At 37.3% G+C, this 17,889-nt stretch overlaps 1 protein-coding gene across 1 annotated transcript in view; it reads right to left on the bottom strand.

The window, feature by feature from the left end:
- diaph3 (diaphanous-related formin 3) overlaps positions 1-10,608 on the bottom strand; it is a 73,096-nt gene extending 62,488 nt beyond the window's left edge. The window contains exons 1-3 of the mRNA XM_016239420.1: positions 10,594-10,608; positions 10,308-10,481; positions 7,389-7,493 (exon numbers count right to left, since the gene is read on the bottom strand). Of these exons, the coding sequence (XP_016094906.1) occupies positions 7,389-7,493; positions 10,308-10,481; positions 10,594-10,608 (294 nt within the window). The remainder of the gene's footprint in view (positions 1-7,388; positions 7,494-10,307; positions 10,482-10,593) is intronic.
- Between the last annotated feature and the right edge of the window lie 7,281 nt (positions 10,609-17,889).

Here is a 17,889-nt window from a genome sequence, read left to right as displayed (position 1 = left end):
TCGGGTACAGAATTAAATTGGTGCTGGCTGCTGTCGGATAACGGGTTGGGTGTTCTGTTGTGTACTGTGGATGCAGGTTTACCTAACAGGACCCGTGCAGGACTCTGCTTTAAACTGCTTTGCGTCTCTCCGTCAGATAACCTCACGTGCATGATGCGCCATTTACGGGTATTTCCCGATATTTCCCTAAACCGACACACATAAATTTATTTTGAATTTCAGTTTTTCAGTTTACGAAAATGTTTTTTGACCAATCGTTTTCGTCTTAGTTTTAGTTTTCGTTTACGAAAATAAGAGACGGGCTTTTATTTCAGTTTACGAAAATGTTTTTTGACCAATCGTTTTCGTCTTAGTTTTAGTTTTCGTTTACGAAAATAACCTTGCTGGAGACGGGCTTATTTAAAATGAAAACTCATTCTCTGCCAGCAGGAGGCGCTTTTAGAGTGATAAAACTAGCGGTTTCCCCAGTAATGGCTGTAATCAAAGCAGCTCCGCTCATGAACGCTACTTTATCAGATCAAATGAAAATGCCATCAAAACTTTTCTGAAGACAGTCGGTTCCCTTCAGAGATACATTCTTATAAAACACCCGCGCCGTGTTATGATTTTGAAACGTGCAGTGCTCATGTTTATTCAACGAAGTCAAACGGCACAAATAAATAAATGTATGGGAAACTGGTAATGTATATCGAAATATCAGAAATGTTTTTAAAAATCATATCATCGTTATTGAAAAAAATAATATCACGATACATATTGATATTGAATTATTGTCCAGCCCTAAGACGCAGTGAAAAGAAATAAACCTCCACAAATTTGTGACATGTTTTCTAAAAGTTTAAACTGTTTTAACTTTGCATGGCTTTCTATACATCTCGTGTGAGACGCAAGTGCAGCAGTCATATTTTCCATCTAGAAAACGCTCTGAATATTCGTTCTGTGTGAATGGCTTGGTTTCGGTTTTAACCTAATCAAGATCTTCTATGCATTGAGCTACTATATTTCTCTAATATTTTGAATGAATAACGCAGCAACTGTGCGTCTCATTGGCTAGACTAACAAAACATTAAACTACAAAGTCACTTACATCATCATCACCGCATCTCATGCTCCACTGATGACGCTCCCTGACGCTCACCTAACATTCGATTGTACTATTTTTGCATTCAAATGCAAATGTTTATTTTAAATTCGACTAATATAAATTGTTTTATTCACAATCTCCTCATCACAGGCAGGCACAGCACTCATGTTCATGTGCTGTCTGCGTCACTCATAGCATGTGCACTATGTCGAACATTTTTTATATCATTTTCGAAGGTGTACCGTCGATAAATATACAGTGGGTACGGAAAGTATTCAGACCCCCTTAAATTTTTCACTCTGTTATATTGCAGCCATTTGCTAAAATCATTTAAGTTAATTTTTTTTCCTCGATGTACACACAGCACCCCACTTGTTGGGTCTTTCCCAAAAAGACTCATGGCTGTATTAGATCAAAAGGGAGCTTCTACTATATACTGAGCAAAGGGTCTGAATACTTAGGACCATGTGATATTTCAGTTTTTCTTTTTTAATACATCTGCAAAAATGTCAACAATTCTGTGTTTTTCTGTCAATATGGGGTGCTGTGTGTACATTAATGAGGAAAAAAATTAACTTAAATGATTTTAGCAAATGGCTGCAATATAACAAAGAGTGAAAAATTTAAGGGGGTCTGAATACTTTCCGTACCCACTGTAGATACCATTTTATCGCCCAGGCCTAGTCCCAAGATTTAATCGAGTGAAATTAAAACACTCTTTTGTACATCAGGCTGTCCTAGAACTGAATAAGGTACACGTAAAATGAAAACCCGGGAATTATGACTTTTTTTTTATTATTCTATTGTATTTACTGTGTCTATGTCTATTGTGAACTGTGTTGTGTTAGCAAAGATTTAGTGTGCAAGAAACATACTGTTACGTAAGAAAAATTTCAGACTTTATCTGACAAAGTTTATTATTTTATATCTATTCATCCAGCCATCCATCCATCCATCCATCTATCTGCCTGTCTATTCATCTTTCTATCATTCCATCCATCCATCAGGCCATATATCATCTATCCATCTCTCTGTTTATCTGTCTGTCTATTTGACTTTCTCTGTCTATCATTCTATCCATCCATCCCATCATCTGTCTATCCATCATTCATCTATCCATCTATCTTCTATCCACCCATCCCATCTATCGTCCATCCATTTGTCTGTCGATCTATCCACAGTTCTATCCATCCATCTTTCCAACTACTGCATCTATCCGTCTATCAATCTATGAGGAATCTGAATTCATTGTACTTCCTTATATTAAATTTCAATTCACCAACCTGTTTGCTACAACAAAATCAGGAATTGAGAAAGAATTTAAAAGGCATTCTCAATTCAGTTCTGAATGCTATATAATTCTGGCCATTACACTGATGCCACTTGTATTCGAATGTCTTTGTTCATGAATGATGATTTGTTGTTTCCAGCTCTTTTAATATCACTTAAGTACTAAACAAGACCTAATGATGACACATAAATTGCCAAAAGACCAAAAGCTTTGACTATGACCATCCATTCCAGACTCTATGCTGGCAATGGCAAGGTGAATGTTTTAAAAGGTGAATGTTATTAAAGGAGGGAAGGAGAGAAGCCTATGCCAGAATCTATAGTTTCAATTACTAGGCAAGACGAAGGAGCAGAGCCAACAGGAAAGGCTTCACTGAGAGGCAATTATTCGTCAAGAACACAGACAGGGGGTAAACAACCGGGCCTGGATGTCAAAAGACAAGAGATGGAGAGAGTGAGAGATGAAGGAGTACAGGAGCAGGCGATCCCATGAGATTACAATGCAGTGACCGTGAAAGTGCTTAAATAAACAGTGTGTGAGAGAGGAAGAGCCAGAGGAGGGAAAAACGGGCACTGGGAAATGGCAAGTACACGAGTAGAGGAAGGAGAGAGAGAGAGAGAGAGAGAGAGAGAGAGAGAGAGAGAGAGAGAGAGAGAGAGAGAGAGAGAGAGAAACTCCAGGAAGTTTTCCACATTTAAAGTAATGCTCATCCATCAAACTAGTCAAAGTAGCGTGAGAAGAAGCTTATTTGAGTATGATAAGGGAAATTTTAAAAACACCAATACATCACCGTCTGTTCTGTCCAACAGATTCAATTTTTAAAAACTGGGTTTGCAATCAACTTTATGTATAACCTAACAAGATGTGCAATACTACATATTTTGAGTAAGTTGAGTAGTTGGACGAACTTGAAAGAACAGGCAGTCTAAACCGGAAGCCCAGGAAAAGGCTGATTACAATAATAAGCCTCAACTAAAATTCAACAAGTCACAAGTTAAATGTCACACACAACAAATTAAAGAGAAAAAACACAAACTATTATTTGATGAACTGATTTGATTTTTCAATCTTATAGATTAAGAGTAGATGTAGATGAATTTATTATACGTCTGGGAATGCAGGCTAAGAAGCATTTCCCATTAATGTTTAATAGTATTCATTTTCGAAAACCTTTATTGTCTTCAAAAGGTTTTTGTCCACTAGCATAGTTCAAATCAACATGGAGGAGAATGATTTTTATTTATTTGGTGGAAGAAAAATGTTGGGTCATCTATTTTGAGGTCATTTTTCTGAGAAAATTCACTAGATTCCAATACATTGGAAGTTTTATCATGATTGTCCAAGGTCTAGGAGTTGTTTCAGCAGTCCAAATGCAGAAAGAGACTAAAGCTGACTGGAGAAAAACCACAACTCATGACCAGCCACTCCAGATAGCAATTACAATCCAAATTGAATCATCCTGAAATCTCCAAGCACTCCAAAATAATTAAATTCTCAGTGGAAAGAGAGGAATGGCATTATAATTAAACTCTTTTGTTCTTGTTTCTCTTCCATCGTTCGCAGGCCCTGTAAATGAACGCAAAGCTAAATGACAGGAGGATTAGATTGGGGTATTAATTTAGGTAGAAAAATGCATTTTTTGTCCACCTTGCCTGAATCCTGCATAGAGTTTCCACTTGTCCATGTCGTTCAATGGAAGAACTGGAGGATTTGGTGAACACACGCAATTCTAAGACGTGTATGCCTGTCAGTCTGTCTCGCCAACACATTGGGGCTTAAAAACAGACAAAGAATCCTCTAAGCAATATGCAGAGGTTAAAGCAAAAAAAAATATTTTGACTGAATTTTTCCTCGGCCAAACTCCATTCCACAGCCATACCGGTCACATACCCAGTTTAAGAGCAGTTTTTTTTCTTCTTGCAATAGTGAGTACATGCTTTACCTACACAAATTAAATACTCAAAGAACATTTGCATTTAAAGAAAGGCAATTTTGAACTGCATTTCTATTATTTACACACTTTCCTTCAATTTTCATGTTTTCAATCTAATGCTTTTAAAAAGTGTGACTCTTTGTGATGTAGTCATACAAATAATTAACCATTTGCATAACTTTCCAACACAAGTTTTAATTTCTCAAATAATAAAAGCCAACAGAGAATGCTTTTGCCGCTTATGAGAGCATTAAGGATCCTGTACATGTTTGCATTTGTTGATTCGTCTACATTTAATGAGAAAGTCTTTCCTTGCAGCTTGACAGACAGTTCTGTTTTAAACTGCGCAGCAATGCCATGTGTGCAGAAGAGGTGGGTGCATTAGAAATTGATCATTTGGAAAGTGCGCTCAGATCGTTAGCAACCGACTTGATTAGCTCCACTAGTGGCTGCGACAGAGTGAGCGGCAGATCTTGTCCAGCTAAGAATGCACATATATTCCCTTTGTGGTCACATACACGGTCAGCCATAGATGCCCGTACCTCGATTGTGGTAGATGCACCAGGCAGGGAGGAGGTATGCTTAAGAGAACGAACGGCAGCTTTGTGTGCGTCTTCTGATTGATGCCGCAGAAGCACTTTTTTGCCTTTACTGCCATACTTAAGTTTTTTTTATGGCAAACTACACACATACATGGACCTGGCCGTTTCATTTTTTTACACCAGGATCAGAGCGAGCAGCCATCCTCTCCAGTTTCTTCAAGCCAAGTCCATCTCTATTTGTTTTTAACGGACTTGCCGATGAGTGACACATCCATTCTGAACCTTCCTCCAAAAGCAGCATGTCCATAACTGACATGCTTGCTTAATACGTAAACTCTTGTTCTTTAACAAGGCTGATTAATGCGTCCCTCTCCCGCCACCACACAAGTAGGCCTGTCGCAATAATCAATATATCGACTTATAGCGCAATATATGTACATGACCTCAATTATTTTTGGTGACCCAATATATCAACCATTATATTTTTTTTAAAATGTATGTCACTGTTTTTTACATTCCACTTGTGCCTGTGTCTTTTGCAGCTTATCGAACATAACATGGTGTAGTCAGGATGAGGTGCTAGCTCAAATTTAAAAAATGCTTCTACAAAAAAATAATAAGTTTCACCTGCAGATATGATCTTGTTTAGGGATCTGTGCCTTTGTGCATATGGACATCTGACTGATAAGTAGTGATCGAGTTTTTCAGCAATACAGTGGCACCCTTAATTTACAGAGAAAGAAGATCAGGGAAAAATCTGTAGATGGAAAAATCTCCATACACTTGTGCATCTTTGTGCATTTTTCTTTTTTTCTACTTGTTACTTTACACTTTGTTAGAAAATATTTATTTACTATTTATTCAAGTTTTTTAAGGTATCTAATATTTTGATACTTAATTTCCATGATCCAAATATTCTTAAAAATTAAAAGTTTGTTGTCATTTGGAAGTGTGTAGGTCTTCTTGCATTATTATGCGGTTACATTATGATTATATATTCAGTGGCATAAAATGGTCTTTACAATGACAATAATATCGCTTATCGCAATTATTTCTGGGGCAATATATCGCACAACAAAAAGTTGTTATCGTGACAGGCCTACACACAAGCGCACTTCTGACCAATCAGATGTGATTGTATGGTTAAGAGCCAGCTGTTTCGGTGGAATGACTGCATATCATTGAAATGAATAGCTGAGCCGGCAGAACAACAACAACAACAACAACGCGCTACATGTTTCTTTTCTCCTCATTTTTTTCCAAACGACGGATATCCGTCGTGGCGACGGAAAACTTTTAAGCCCTGAGCATGGATCTCAGAAATCAATCTAATGCAGCTCCAACCAGCATGTATAAGTAAGACTGCTTGGGGCAAAGACTCCCATCTGTAGTTTTTTGACAGGACCTGATGCTATTTTTTTGTTGTTCCTAATGGTAAACTAGCAAATACAAATTAATTAATCACACAGCAAGTTGATTAACCTACAAGCTGGTTGCTATTTTTTTGTTGTTCCTAATGGTAAACTAGCAAATACAAATGAATTAATCACACAGCAAGTTGATTAACCTACAAGCTGGTTGAAGTAATGTTAATAAATGTTAAAGAATTACTTTTTTTTTTTTTTTTCACAGGGGGGCAAAAATATTTTGTCAGCCATTTTGTCTCTCATAGTTGAGGTATACCTATGATGAAAATTACATTTCATCATAGGCCTCTCTCATCTTTTTAAGTGGGTGAACTTGCACAATTGGTGGCTGACTAAATACTTTTTTCCCCACTGTATATGACTAAGCTACCCAAATTTCATATTAAAAAGAGGAGGATTTTAAAAATAGCTTTTATATTAATGTTTGTCTATTTCTCAACAGCATTTCTTTTGCCTCCTGTATTCTAGCATAACTATTTGCAGACTAGACTATTTGCAAGACTATTTGCAGAAAAGCAAAATGGCGACCTACACATTGGGAGATGAAGTAAAACCACATCTTGCAATCCTTTACCACAGCATTATGAGTTCATAAGTATACATGAGGAGGTTCAACGTCTCCCTCTCACCTCAGGACAAGAGAACAAAAGACACAAACTAAAATTAGGGCAATCATCTCTGATAAATACAGTCTTTAGCCTGTCAATGTCCTCATAAGAGGCCTGCAGTTACAGATATTTTTATCAGGGCTAACCCACCAGTACAATAACAGACTTGCACATAGTCAGCACAGGCATACGACAACAAATGAACATGGACACACATGCACAGTGTTCTCTGTGGTGATTCTGCACCTTCGCTTATTTTGCGGTTTAATAAAGACGCTGACACATCTGACACAGGATCAGAGTAAATGATTGGAGCAGTCCAAGATGTGACCTCCTATGGCCTTTAGGTCAAAAGAGTCCATCTTCTTATTCAATATCAGAGTTAGTAATGTAAATCCAGCAAAAGAAAGCTCAAAGGGACGGAAAAGTAATCAAATTATTTACTGCTCATCCTTTCAGGTTTATATGTTAGTCTGTGTGGATGCAATCATTCTTTGACTTACAGTTTTTGCAGCTGTGATGATGTACTGAAGGACCATCTCCCTTTTTGTGCTCAGGTCCTTCTCTCTGAGAGGTGCTTTCTTCTCTTCATTAAGATTCATATCCTCCTGAAAACACACATGTAAAAGGAAAAAGTCTTGTTACAAGATAAATCCTTTTAAGTTCTTCAGTATTGTGACCTGCTTTATGAGAATCTCCATCATAATGACAAGACCTTTGACCCAAACACAAGGGTCTATCAAATCAAATACTAATTCAACATACTGTATTTTTGCTCAAAAGAAAATAGCACTGAAGATGCTGGTTGTAAACTTAGCAGAGAACAACAAAGAGCTCTTGCATCTTTTAATTTCAATGCTCACATGAATCAAATCATGCCTAACACCTGTTCTTTTTGGAACTGCAAATAAATGAAACCGCAGGAAGTCAACCTCTGCTTGTGAATCCATCAGGCAGATATGTCTTCCCCACATCTTATGACATTAAGAAAAAGAAAAGGAGATTAAAATGACAAAAACATAGAAAGAGTGATAATTCATGTTAAATATGCCAAAGGAAAAAAATAAAAGCATCTTTTATGCATCTTTAACCCTTACAGACCGAAGTACTGACTTTCATCATGTATTTTTCTTTTATTGTTTAACATGTCTTTAGAAAGCCATTAGTAATAAAAACCCATGTTGTATCAGGGTTTAATTTGGGGGGAAAAAAAACGCTGGGCTTTTAGGGTTGCAAAATTTGACCACCTAATGCTCATCATTGCATTTTTACTACACTTAAAAATGGTCTCAAATGTAGTCACATTCAAAATTTCAGGGCATGTAAGCCTTTTCCCATCACTACACACCCCGTCTAGAATTTTTAACACTTTAATCAATTAATATGTCTCAAAGGTGTTCCAAAAGGACCCCGTTTTTGTGTGGCTAGGTAGCTGTGGCAGTTACTACGCAATTTTTTTACCACCAAAATTATTGTAATATATTTCAGTGTCAGCTACTGTTGTGTAGTTTTTACATATATTTAGCGAAGTTTAGGTATTTTTTAAATTTGTTTTAAACAAACGTTGCAATTCTGCTGCTATGCTGAGTCTCTGAGGGTTAAAGCTGAATCTAAAAATATCCCCTAGTTTGTGGCAGGAGTCATTAAGTGTTTTTGATGAAACACTTTAAAAATTTAAATCGATAATGAATAAAGGGCCATTTTTGCTCAATTGTTATATGATTGGCTATTATAAACATCTGTTGTCTATGTGGACAAATTTTGTATGCAGTTTTGGGAGATCTTTTGAAAATTAGTACCTAATACAAGCCTGACTGATGGAAGTCATGAATTATGTACTAGAAAATCTAATGGGCCAATTTCTGAAAAGATTAGAAATTACCAGTGAAACAGAAATGAGCATGTTCATAAATCTGAACCTGTGTATTGCTAAGACAGACATTGGCAGATATATTTGGCAATTTTACTTCCCAGATTACTGAAGCAACACGTCCTGTGCCAAAACAAACTAGCGCGCTGCACTTCTCAAACTCACTATCTCTGACAAAGACGGAAACTAGGGTGCATCCGTTGACAGTTTACAACTACCATCAACAGATAGAAAGGGCATGGAAATCTCAAGGCAAAAAGAACAATAAAATTGATAAGAGGAAGCAAAAGAAAGAGAGAAATAAGAGAGAGAAAGACAATAACGGCAACAACAGATGTTGAGTACAATAGTCCTAGTGTCTCCACCTCCAGTCTTATTTCCCTTAACCCACAGCGCTCTCCCTTTCTTCCCGTTTCTGAGATGATAGATCAGCAGAGCCGTTTAGGATTTCACTGATGAGTTCGCAGGCGTGATGCAGTCCTCGTGTGTCAGAGAGAGAAAAAGAGAAGAGGATGCTGGGATAGGTGAGGATAGGGCGCAGAGTGGAAAGGCATCTGTTACCACCGTTGGCCCTGTCACCTCTGCTGGCATTCTCATGTATCCAAACTCGTACTTGCCGTGACTAATGACTGCGTCTCTGCCCACGTTATCCACACTCTTCCTTCTCTACCCAGCAGTAGCTGCTCCTGTCACTCAATCCTGCGCTCCGAGATGCTGCTCAACTGCCAACACCACCTCCACTCTTAGAAAGGGCACTGACGGGGACCTCCATACGATAGCACTAACGCAACGGAGGACTGTGCAATTTTTTAAAACGATACTTGTGAGAAATTTGATGAAACGGATGTGCTTGAGATTAATGTGTGACAAAAGTCCAACGGAATTCAGTTAACTTTCAACAGCTCAGAATTGTGTTGATATTGAAAAGTTTTTTTTTTTCAGAGAAGGTCAAAAAAGTTTGTAAAGTAAAATTTTACATTTAAATTAAAATACATTAAAATTAATTTCCAGTGAACAGGTTTTCTACAAAATTATTTTTGTTATAAATGCTTATTAGATATGATAATGTGCAAGTCCAAATCAAAACTATATTGTAGGGATTATTTTATTTTTGTGTATTTTCTTTTATTTACCACAACAAACTAAGCTGCTTGCAAACATTTGTCAGTGACCGTATGATGTGTGTCCAATACGTGAAAGTGAGTAAGTGTTTGAGTATGTGTATTTATAGGCATGAGGGCCTCGTCTTACTATGAATACAAGCTGATTGAGGTCAGTGACCCATAACAATCCATTTCATTATGAAAAGGTTGCGTTTCCTCAAAACATAATTGCAAATAAACCTCTAGTGATTATTGTGGTTGAAAGGTTGATAAAGGTCACCGAGTAGGAATAATAATTAGCTGGTTTTATACATGTCCACAGTAAGTAGACATGTGTACAATAGCATGAATGCAGATCAACAAATCCCTCACTCTCAGATAATGTTTATTTCTATTTATGTTTCACAACAAAATAGAAGTACTTTTTTGTCTACAATTACATATCTTACCATCATTTTCTCAAAGAGGGCAAGGATTTCCTTCTCTGATGTAATCTTTGAAGAAAGCTCCTCAAATTCAGAGGAAGTGGACCAGTCACCAGAAGAGGAATGTTTTGACATGTGGGAGAGGGGTGGCCGTTCCTTTTTACTGCCAGGGATCCGGATACTGGAAAATCTGTCCAGCTAACAGAAAGATGAAACATTTGTGAGAGTATGAGTGAGATTGGCTCAGTGATAATGATTAGTCTGTTGATTTTTTTCTCCATTTAGGTAAACATAGCCTACCATTCAAAACTCTGGGGTAAGTCATTTACAATGTTACATTTCAAATAAATGCTGTTCTTTTGTTCATCAAAAAATGCTGATCCTGAAATCTTGAAAAAGGTATCACAGTTTCCACAAAAACATTAAGCAGCACAACTGTGATGATGATGACAATGATGACGATGATGATGATGATGGGAGAGGGGTGGCCGTTCCTTTTTACTGCCAGGGATCCGGATACTGGAAAATCTGTCCAGCTAACAGAAAGATGAAACATTTGTGAGAGTATGAGTGAGATTGGCTCAGTGATAATGATTAGTCTGTTGATTTTTTTCTCCATTTAGGTAAACATACCCTACCATTCAAAACTCTGGGGTAAGTCATTTACAATGTTACATTTCAAATAAATGCTGTTCTTTTGTTCTTTCTATTCATCAAAAAATGCTGATCCTGAAATCTTGAAAAAGGTATCACAGTTTCCACAAAAACATTAAGCAGCACAACTGTGATGATGATGACAATGATGACGATGATGATGATGATGATAATAATAATAAATGTTTCCATGAGAACTAAATCAGCATATTAAGATTTCTGAAGGATCATGTGACACAAAAGACCGCATTAAAGACTGCTGAAATTCAACATTTTAAAATATATTAAAACAGAAAACAATTACTTTAAAATAACATTTCACAATATTAACGTTTTTGTATTTTTTTGCATTTTGCTAAAAATGTACTTTTAAAAAAAACGTAAAAATGTAAAAATTATTATAAATATTACACTACAAAAATAAATGTTTCACACACAAAACAGCTTAAATCACTGAATTATAAATAAAACAAAAGCACAAAATGTGTTAACTGGCAAAAACACACATTCCCTCATATTGCATTACTAATTTTTTTCATAATAGAATTATACAGCATTATTAATAAATTATTATGATTAATAACATCATATCATTAGACCCCAACCGATATGGGTTTTTTGGGGGCCGATACCGATACCGATACCAGGGGAAAAGTTTAAAAAAAAGTCACAAAAAAATGTTTAGTAAAAAAAAAAAAAAGGCCGATATCGATATATCGCCCAATATTCTTTGTGTATATTATAGTACAGTACCAGTCAAACATTTGGACACTTTCCCATTCGTGTGTCTAAACATTTGACTGGTACTATATATAGAATACAGTATATACATAAACAGAATATATATACACAAACACATTTTTTGCAATGATCACTCAAATGTGGTGATCAAACACTTATAATGATGTGACAAAGATATGTAATTGAGGCAGGGCATTTAACAATTTAACAAACTTTATTATCCAAAATGAGTCTGACATCAGTGCACTGAACAGTAAAGCTGAAGTTTATTCTGTTTAAATTTATTTCACTTCAGAACATTCATTCACAGATAAGCGCTACTGTCTTCACACGCATACGAAACTTACTAGAGAAGTGTGACAGTTATATATCTCAGTAAATAAATACTATAAAATTCACGTCTCGCGCACTTTAATGCCCTTTGAATGTAACGTGTGCGTTCCCTTGGAACTGGAATCATGGCGGAATATCATGTGAATTCCACTTTGCAGGGCACTTACAGTCGAATAAGACAACGCTTGAATGCTGCTGCCTGAACTAGAGACATCATTACTGAAGTAAAAGTGTTGGCTGGTGTCACTATCTCGCGAACGCGGCGGTGGATCGCCACCAAACTCGGGGGATCCCTTCAGCTCGAGGAGCCCTCTCAAACGCCACCCTCCGTGTGTCGGTACCCGATCACGAATATAACCGCCCGTAACTCCAGGACCCCGGGGGCTATCGACACAGGTGTGGTCTCATTCGAAAGGGGGCCTAGAGACGTATACTCGATTCGGTGTTCAAGAGGGTTCCTCGAGCTGAAGGGATCCCCTGAATTTGGTGCGAATTCTCCACGCCGTTACGGAGATACGGCCGTTCAAAGTTTCAATAGTATTCCATACACTTAAGCTATAAAGAGTTTCATCCAGGTCGCCAGTAGCAAACAATGCTAAGTTGTCTCTGCTGGACAAACTACATAATTACACCATTTTATCTGCGTTTTATGTTCTGTAAAAAAAAAAAAGTCATATCGTCGGCATATTCGCTGATACCGATATATCTACGACAGGCTCATATCGGCCGATAAAATCGGCAAAACGATATATCGGTTGGGCTCTAATTATCATTATTATTACTACTAGCCTACATCCCCAAAAGTTTTTCCATCACCATTATAGTTCTGCAGTTGTGAAGACTATAATAGAGCGGCACTGCACAAACTAGTCAAACATGCAGAATGTAATTTGTGCTGATAGTTCTATGGACTGTTGATGAGGTTAAAACTTTGCAACAAGGCAACAAATCTATAAGGTAGAGTGGTCTTGTACATACCATCTAAATGGCCTCAAAAGACCAGCCTGAACTGAACAGAAGTTCAAAAGTTTTCAGATCTTTATCAAACACCCACCATAGCCCTGTTAACTTTGTTTATCAGTTATAGCTTCCTTATTGTAAGCAGACTTTCATTAGAAGACTGTCAGCTTCACATTCACCATGCCTAACGAACAGAGTGTCCAGGGAGACAGTGTAACTTGCAGTGTAAATTTATATCGAGGTGGTGGGCCCCTGCATCACACAGATAATGATTTCCTAATTGGATTAATTTATCAGAAAGCGGTTTTCTCTCCCTCAGCCTGTGAGCGCAACGGGGAGAAGATGGGCGATTGAGATGTCAGCGTTGGCTGAAAAGCTGGGTGGTTTATTTTCAGGGGCCTTGCCCCCTTTCTTTCGAGGGGCGGGTGAATTAGCAGCAGTTATCTTCGAGAATATTTTTCACTGACGCCACCCCATTGCACATTATCTCAGTGAGAAGGAGAGCAACACGCTGAGATAATCAGCAATGACACTGATGTAAAATTAATTAAACACAAGCAGTAGATCAGAGTGTAGCTAGCGACTACAGTGCACGGAGCCAATGCAGGGAGCAAATGCGTGGTGTGTGATACCAAACGACACCATCATCTGTCTAATTTGGTTTGCTGCAGCCCTAAAGCGTCTCTTTGCTACATTGAGTGATGGCACTGATCAGTTTAATCACAGAGATTCATCCCCAGTGGAGGGAAGAAGCGATTTGCTATTCTACACTTGTTACCGGTGAATAGATAAATAAATATGTTCAGCCGCTACCTCAATAACAACAACAGGCATCATACTGCAGCCGCCGCGAACTGATCTAGATGATGAAGTGCTTTTCAGGGCTGTTTAGGTGTTTATGAGTGAGTCTGCACCTTACTTTCATGTAATCTCTCTCTCCCTTTCTCGACAACAGACACTTTGATGTTACTAATGGCACCATTCCCCTCCATTCCTCTTCTGATCATTCCACCAGACCCCTCTTCAGTAATTCAGCCTCAACACCAAAATGCATTTCTACCATGAACAAACATTAGCCCTCACTTGGAAAAAAAAAACCTCCATTATCTAAGGACATGATTCACTCATCGAAAACATGTCCTACACCATTCTGCAATCCCACAAAGTCCAAAGAATACATCTGTTAATTTTACTTATTCACCATTTGTCATTAAAAGAATAGTTAACTCAAAAATAAAAATTGGGTGAAAACATACTTACCCTCAAGCCACACAGGATTTACAGTAGATGAGTTGGTTTGTTCATCAGAAAAGATTTGGAGAAATTTAGCATTACATTACTTGCTCACCAATATATCCTCTGCAGTGAATAGGTGCAGTCAGAATGAGAGTTCAAACAGTTGATAAAAACATCACAATAATATACAAAAACTTCAGTCCATCAATTAACGTCTTTTGAAGTGAAAAGCTGTAAGTTTGTAAGAAACAAATCCATCATAAGGCATCTTTAAAGGCAACTTTAAATTGTTGCTTCTGGCCAAAACACGAGTCCATAATCCATAATACTTCCTTCAGTGAAAAAGTTTTCCCGTTGTCCTCTCACAACAGAATTCATAGACATGTGTTTAGGACATTTGTTTTCTCATGAAAATCGCATACAAATCATATACCGTCATAATCGCGTGCGTATTAGCTTCATGTTTCATCCGTGGAAATGTTTTCCTGGGTTTCTTATGTACAGAACTGAACGCAGAAGTGAAATGGATGTTCGTAATCAGAGACAGGGCAGGATATGAACTAGGGTTGGGCCATTTTACAAGATTAGATGTTTGTCAGTGGTGCTCAGTATCTGCAAATCATTCGCCATCGTCCTATCAGTCATCTCTCCTTACTCGGTGTATGTGGTAAGTGAACTTTCATGTACTGTAATGTAACAGTCTACCGATAGCAAACGGCTAACCATGTCCCTTTAGTGGCTCCGTAGAACGCATTATTTGTTTTCCATGCATTTCTGCAAACGAATTCACGCGTCGGGCACACCTCCTAACCCCGCCCACCGATGTCATTGTCCATCACGATGTTTCACTGTAGACATCGCCGAACCCTAATATGAACACATAATATGATTGACATATGAGCAGCGAATAAGCTTCCTCAGAGTCAGAACAGCGATCACAGAAGAGAAAAACATGTTAATTTATGGACAAGAGTCGTGTGGATTATTTGTCAATTATTGTGATGTTGTTTTTATTAACTGTATGAAATCTCATTCTGATGGCACCCATTCACTGCAGAGGATCCATTGGTGAGCAAGTGATGTAATGCTCAATTTCGACAAATCTGTTCCAATAAAGAAAAAACTCATCTACATCTTCGATGGCCTGAGGGCGAGTATGTCTTCAGAAAGTTTTCATTTTTTGGGTGATCTGTTTCTTTAAATTTGTTTTTCTTCATTGCATTCATGCATCCAGTCTATAAATCTGCTTCTCAATCCTTATAACCATTCATTCATGTGTTTATTCAGGACCACACCTTTGGGGTTCATGTGCATGATAGATAGAGAGAGAAAAAGAGTGTCCCAGCAGCATCTACCTCATCATAATCCTGATTTCCCTGTTCTACCTTCCCTCTGGCAACTAGACACTAGAGACTGAAAATCAATACCAAACCAACACAAACAAAAACACATTTTGATGCTAATCGATAATGCAAAAGAAACTAAACACATTTTAAGACCACAAGAGTGATCTTACAATTAAGGAGGACTGTGAGAAAGAGAGAGATGGAGAATTAAAGAGAAGAGAAGATTGAAATGTATTGAGAAAAGAGGAAACCTGGTGAAGACATGAATAGTGAGTAAGCAGGGCAGAAGTGAGGAAAGTGAGAAGGATGATATGGGATCGATGGGAGGATGGAGATGATTGCAGTGCTAAATGCCAAAGTTGGTGCTATTCACCATGAGGGTGAAAAACGACCACTGAGTTCCATCGATAAGATGGTCTAGGTGCTGTTTAAATTAACTGACTGCTCTACTCCATGACCTTAAGTTCTCCATCCAAACTATTTCATTACCTTCCGCTGCTGCTAGAGGAAATAGGTGCAGCTGCACAGGCTTGATACCACCAATGTGTAATGAAATTCAGACCAGTACATGAAATTCTAACATGCAGAATTCAGCTCAACACCATCTTCATTCCATCACTCTAACAAACAAATTAAGAAAACTAAAACAATTCCACAAAGCTTTGCTAATTAGAAATAAATTAAACTTAATTAGCCTGATTTTGCATTCGTTAATGGGTTTTCTGACTTGCATTTTCCCTTTTAAGATCTGGTCTAATTTCTGATTTTGTTTGGTCTGTCAAAATCATCATGAAGTTATATAAAAAGAGAGGAATTTATTACCTGTCACATTAAATAAATAAAGTAAATAAATATTTAAGTAATTTAAATAACTAAGTTGTACAGACAAATGTATATACTTACCACGACCTGAACAGCTTCAGTTCACAATACACAATCAATTGTTTAAGCTTTACAGCTGCACGCATGCAGCCTTATTAGTGATGTAAATATAATGCATGCCACATGCTTAGAGGGCAGTTCTCAAGTGTTAGACACGCAAGAAAGAAACCACTCACCTCAAGGAAAGCTTAAATCAAAAATAAATTAAAAAAAATAAAAATAAAAAATAGTAAATTTGTAGTAGTAGATTAGTAAATTCTGTTTGCTCAAAAAACCTGAGCAAACTGATATTGCACATAATCAGCCTTGTATCATACTGACTGCAAATAAAATGCTGTGGTTATGAGACTCAAAACACTGTGTTAGACATGGGTCTTCTAATAGTCTTGAAGTTAATTTGGGGTTAATGTCAAATAACAGGGAAGGAATCAATTCTAAGATGCAAGCTTGTTGTTGAACATAGAACATGGCACAGAATTAAAAAGAGTGAATACCTGACAGAGCGAACAAGAGAAACCTGAATAAAGGACTTACCACATCATCAGTAAGTGTTCTGATGTTTAAGTGCTATAAACAGAGAGAGAGAGAGAGAGAGAGAGAGAGAGAGAGAGCATTAAAGAACAATTCAGAGTAAGACTGACATAAGAATTAGAGCCCGATCGATATGGGTTTTTTGGGGCCGATACCGATATTAGGGAGTAAAATAAAACAAAGCCCGATACCGATATATCAGCCAATATTCTTTGTGTATATTATAGTACAGTACCAGTCAAAAGTTTGGATACTTTCCCATTTTTGTGTCCAAACATTTGACTGGTACTATATATAGAAGACCGTATATACATGAACAGAATATATATACATAAACACATTTTTTGCAATGATCACTCAAATGTGGTGATCAAACACTTATAATGGTGACAGAGATATGTAAGGGCATTTAACAATTTAACAATAAACTATAATATATATATATTTATTAACAAAATATTTTAGTTTGTCTTGTTTATTTTTTTCATTCGATTAGATAACATTTTAAGCTGTCATATGGTCATATTACAACGTGCCCCTCAGATGTTACAATGCACCCCACCTATGGGGCATGTTGTCACATTTAACTTCCATTTTTTGAGGGAAAATAAAGAAAAACGTATACACTGTAATTATGAAACAAAGTGACATATTCGTACTAGACAAGTGTAAAATTACTGTGGATAAAAAATATATATATATTCTGAACCCCATGTGGATTTACACAAACTGAGAAAGTCAAAAAGTGTTACTTTGTGCCGCACTCTCCCCTACCTCTGTAAATAAATACAATATAAATTCACGTCTCGCGCACTTTAATGCCCTTAGAATGTAACATGTACATTCCCTTGGAACTGGAATCATGGCGGAATTTCATGTGAAGTCCACTTCGCAGGGCACTTACATTCGAATAAGACAACGCG

The sequence above is a fragment of the Sinocyclocheilus grahami genome, unplaced genomic scaffold (assembly GCF_001515645.1).
Source record: "Sinocyclocheilus grahami isolate Dianchi unplaced genomic scaffold, SAMN03320097.WGS_v1.1 scaffold20.1, whole genome shotgun sequence".
NCBI classification, from domain to species: domain Eukaryota; kingdom Metazoa; phylum Chordata; class Actinopteri; order Cypriniformes; family Cyprinidae; genus Sinocyclocheilus; species Sinocyclocheilus grahami.
The sequence above is the reverse complement of the archived record's forward strand: the minus strand, read 5'-3'. Positions and strand labels throughout refer to the sequence as shown.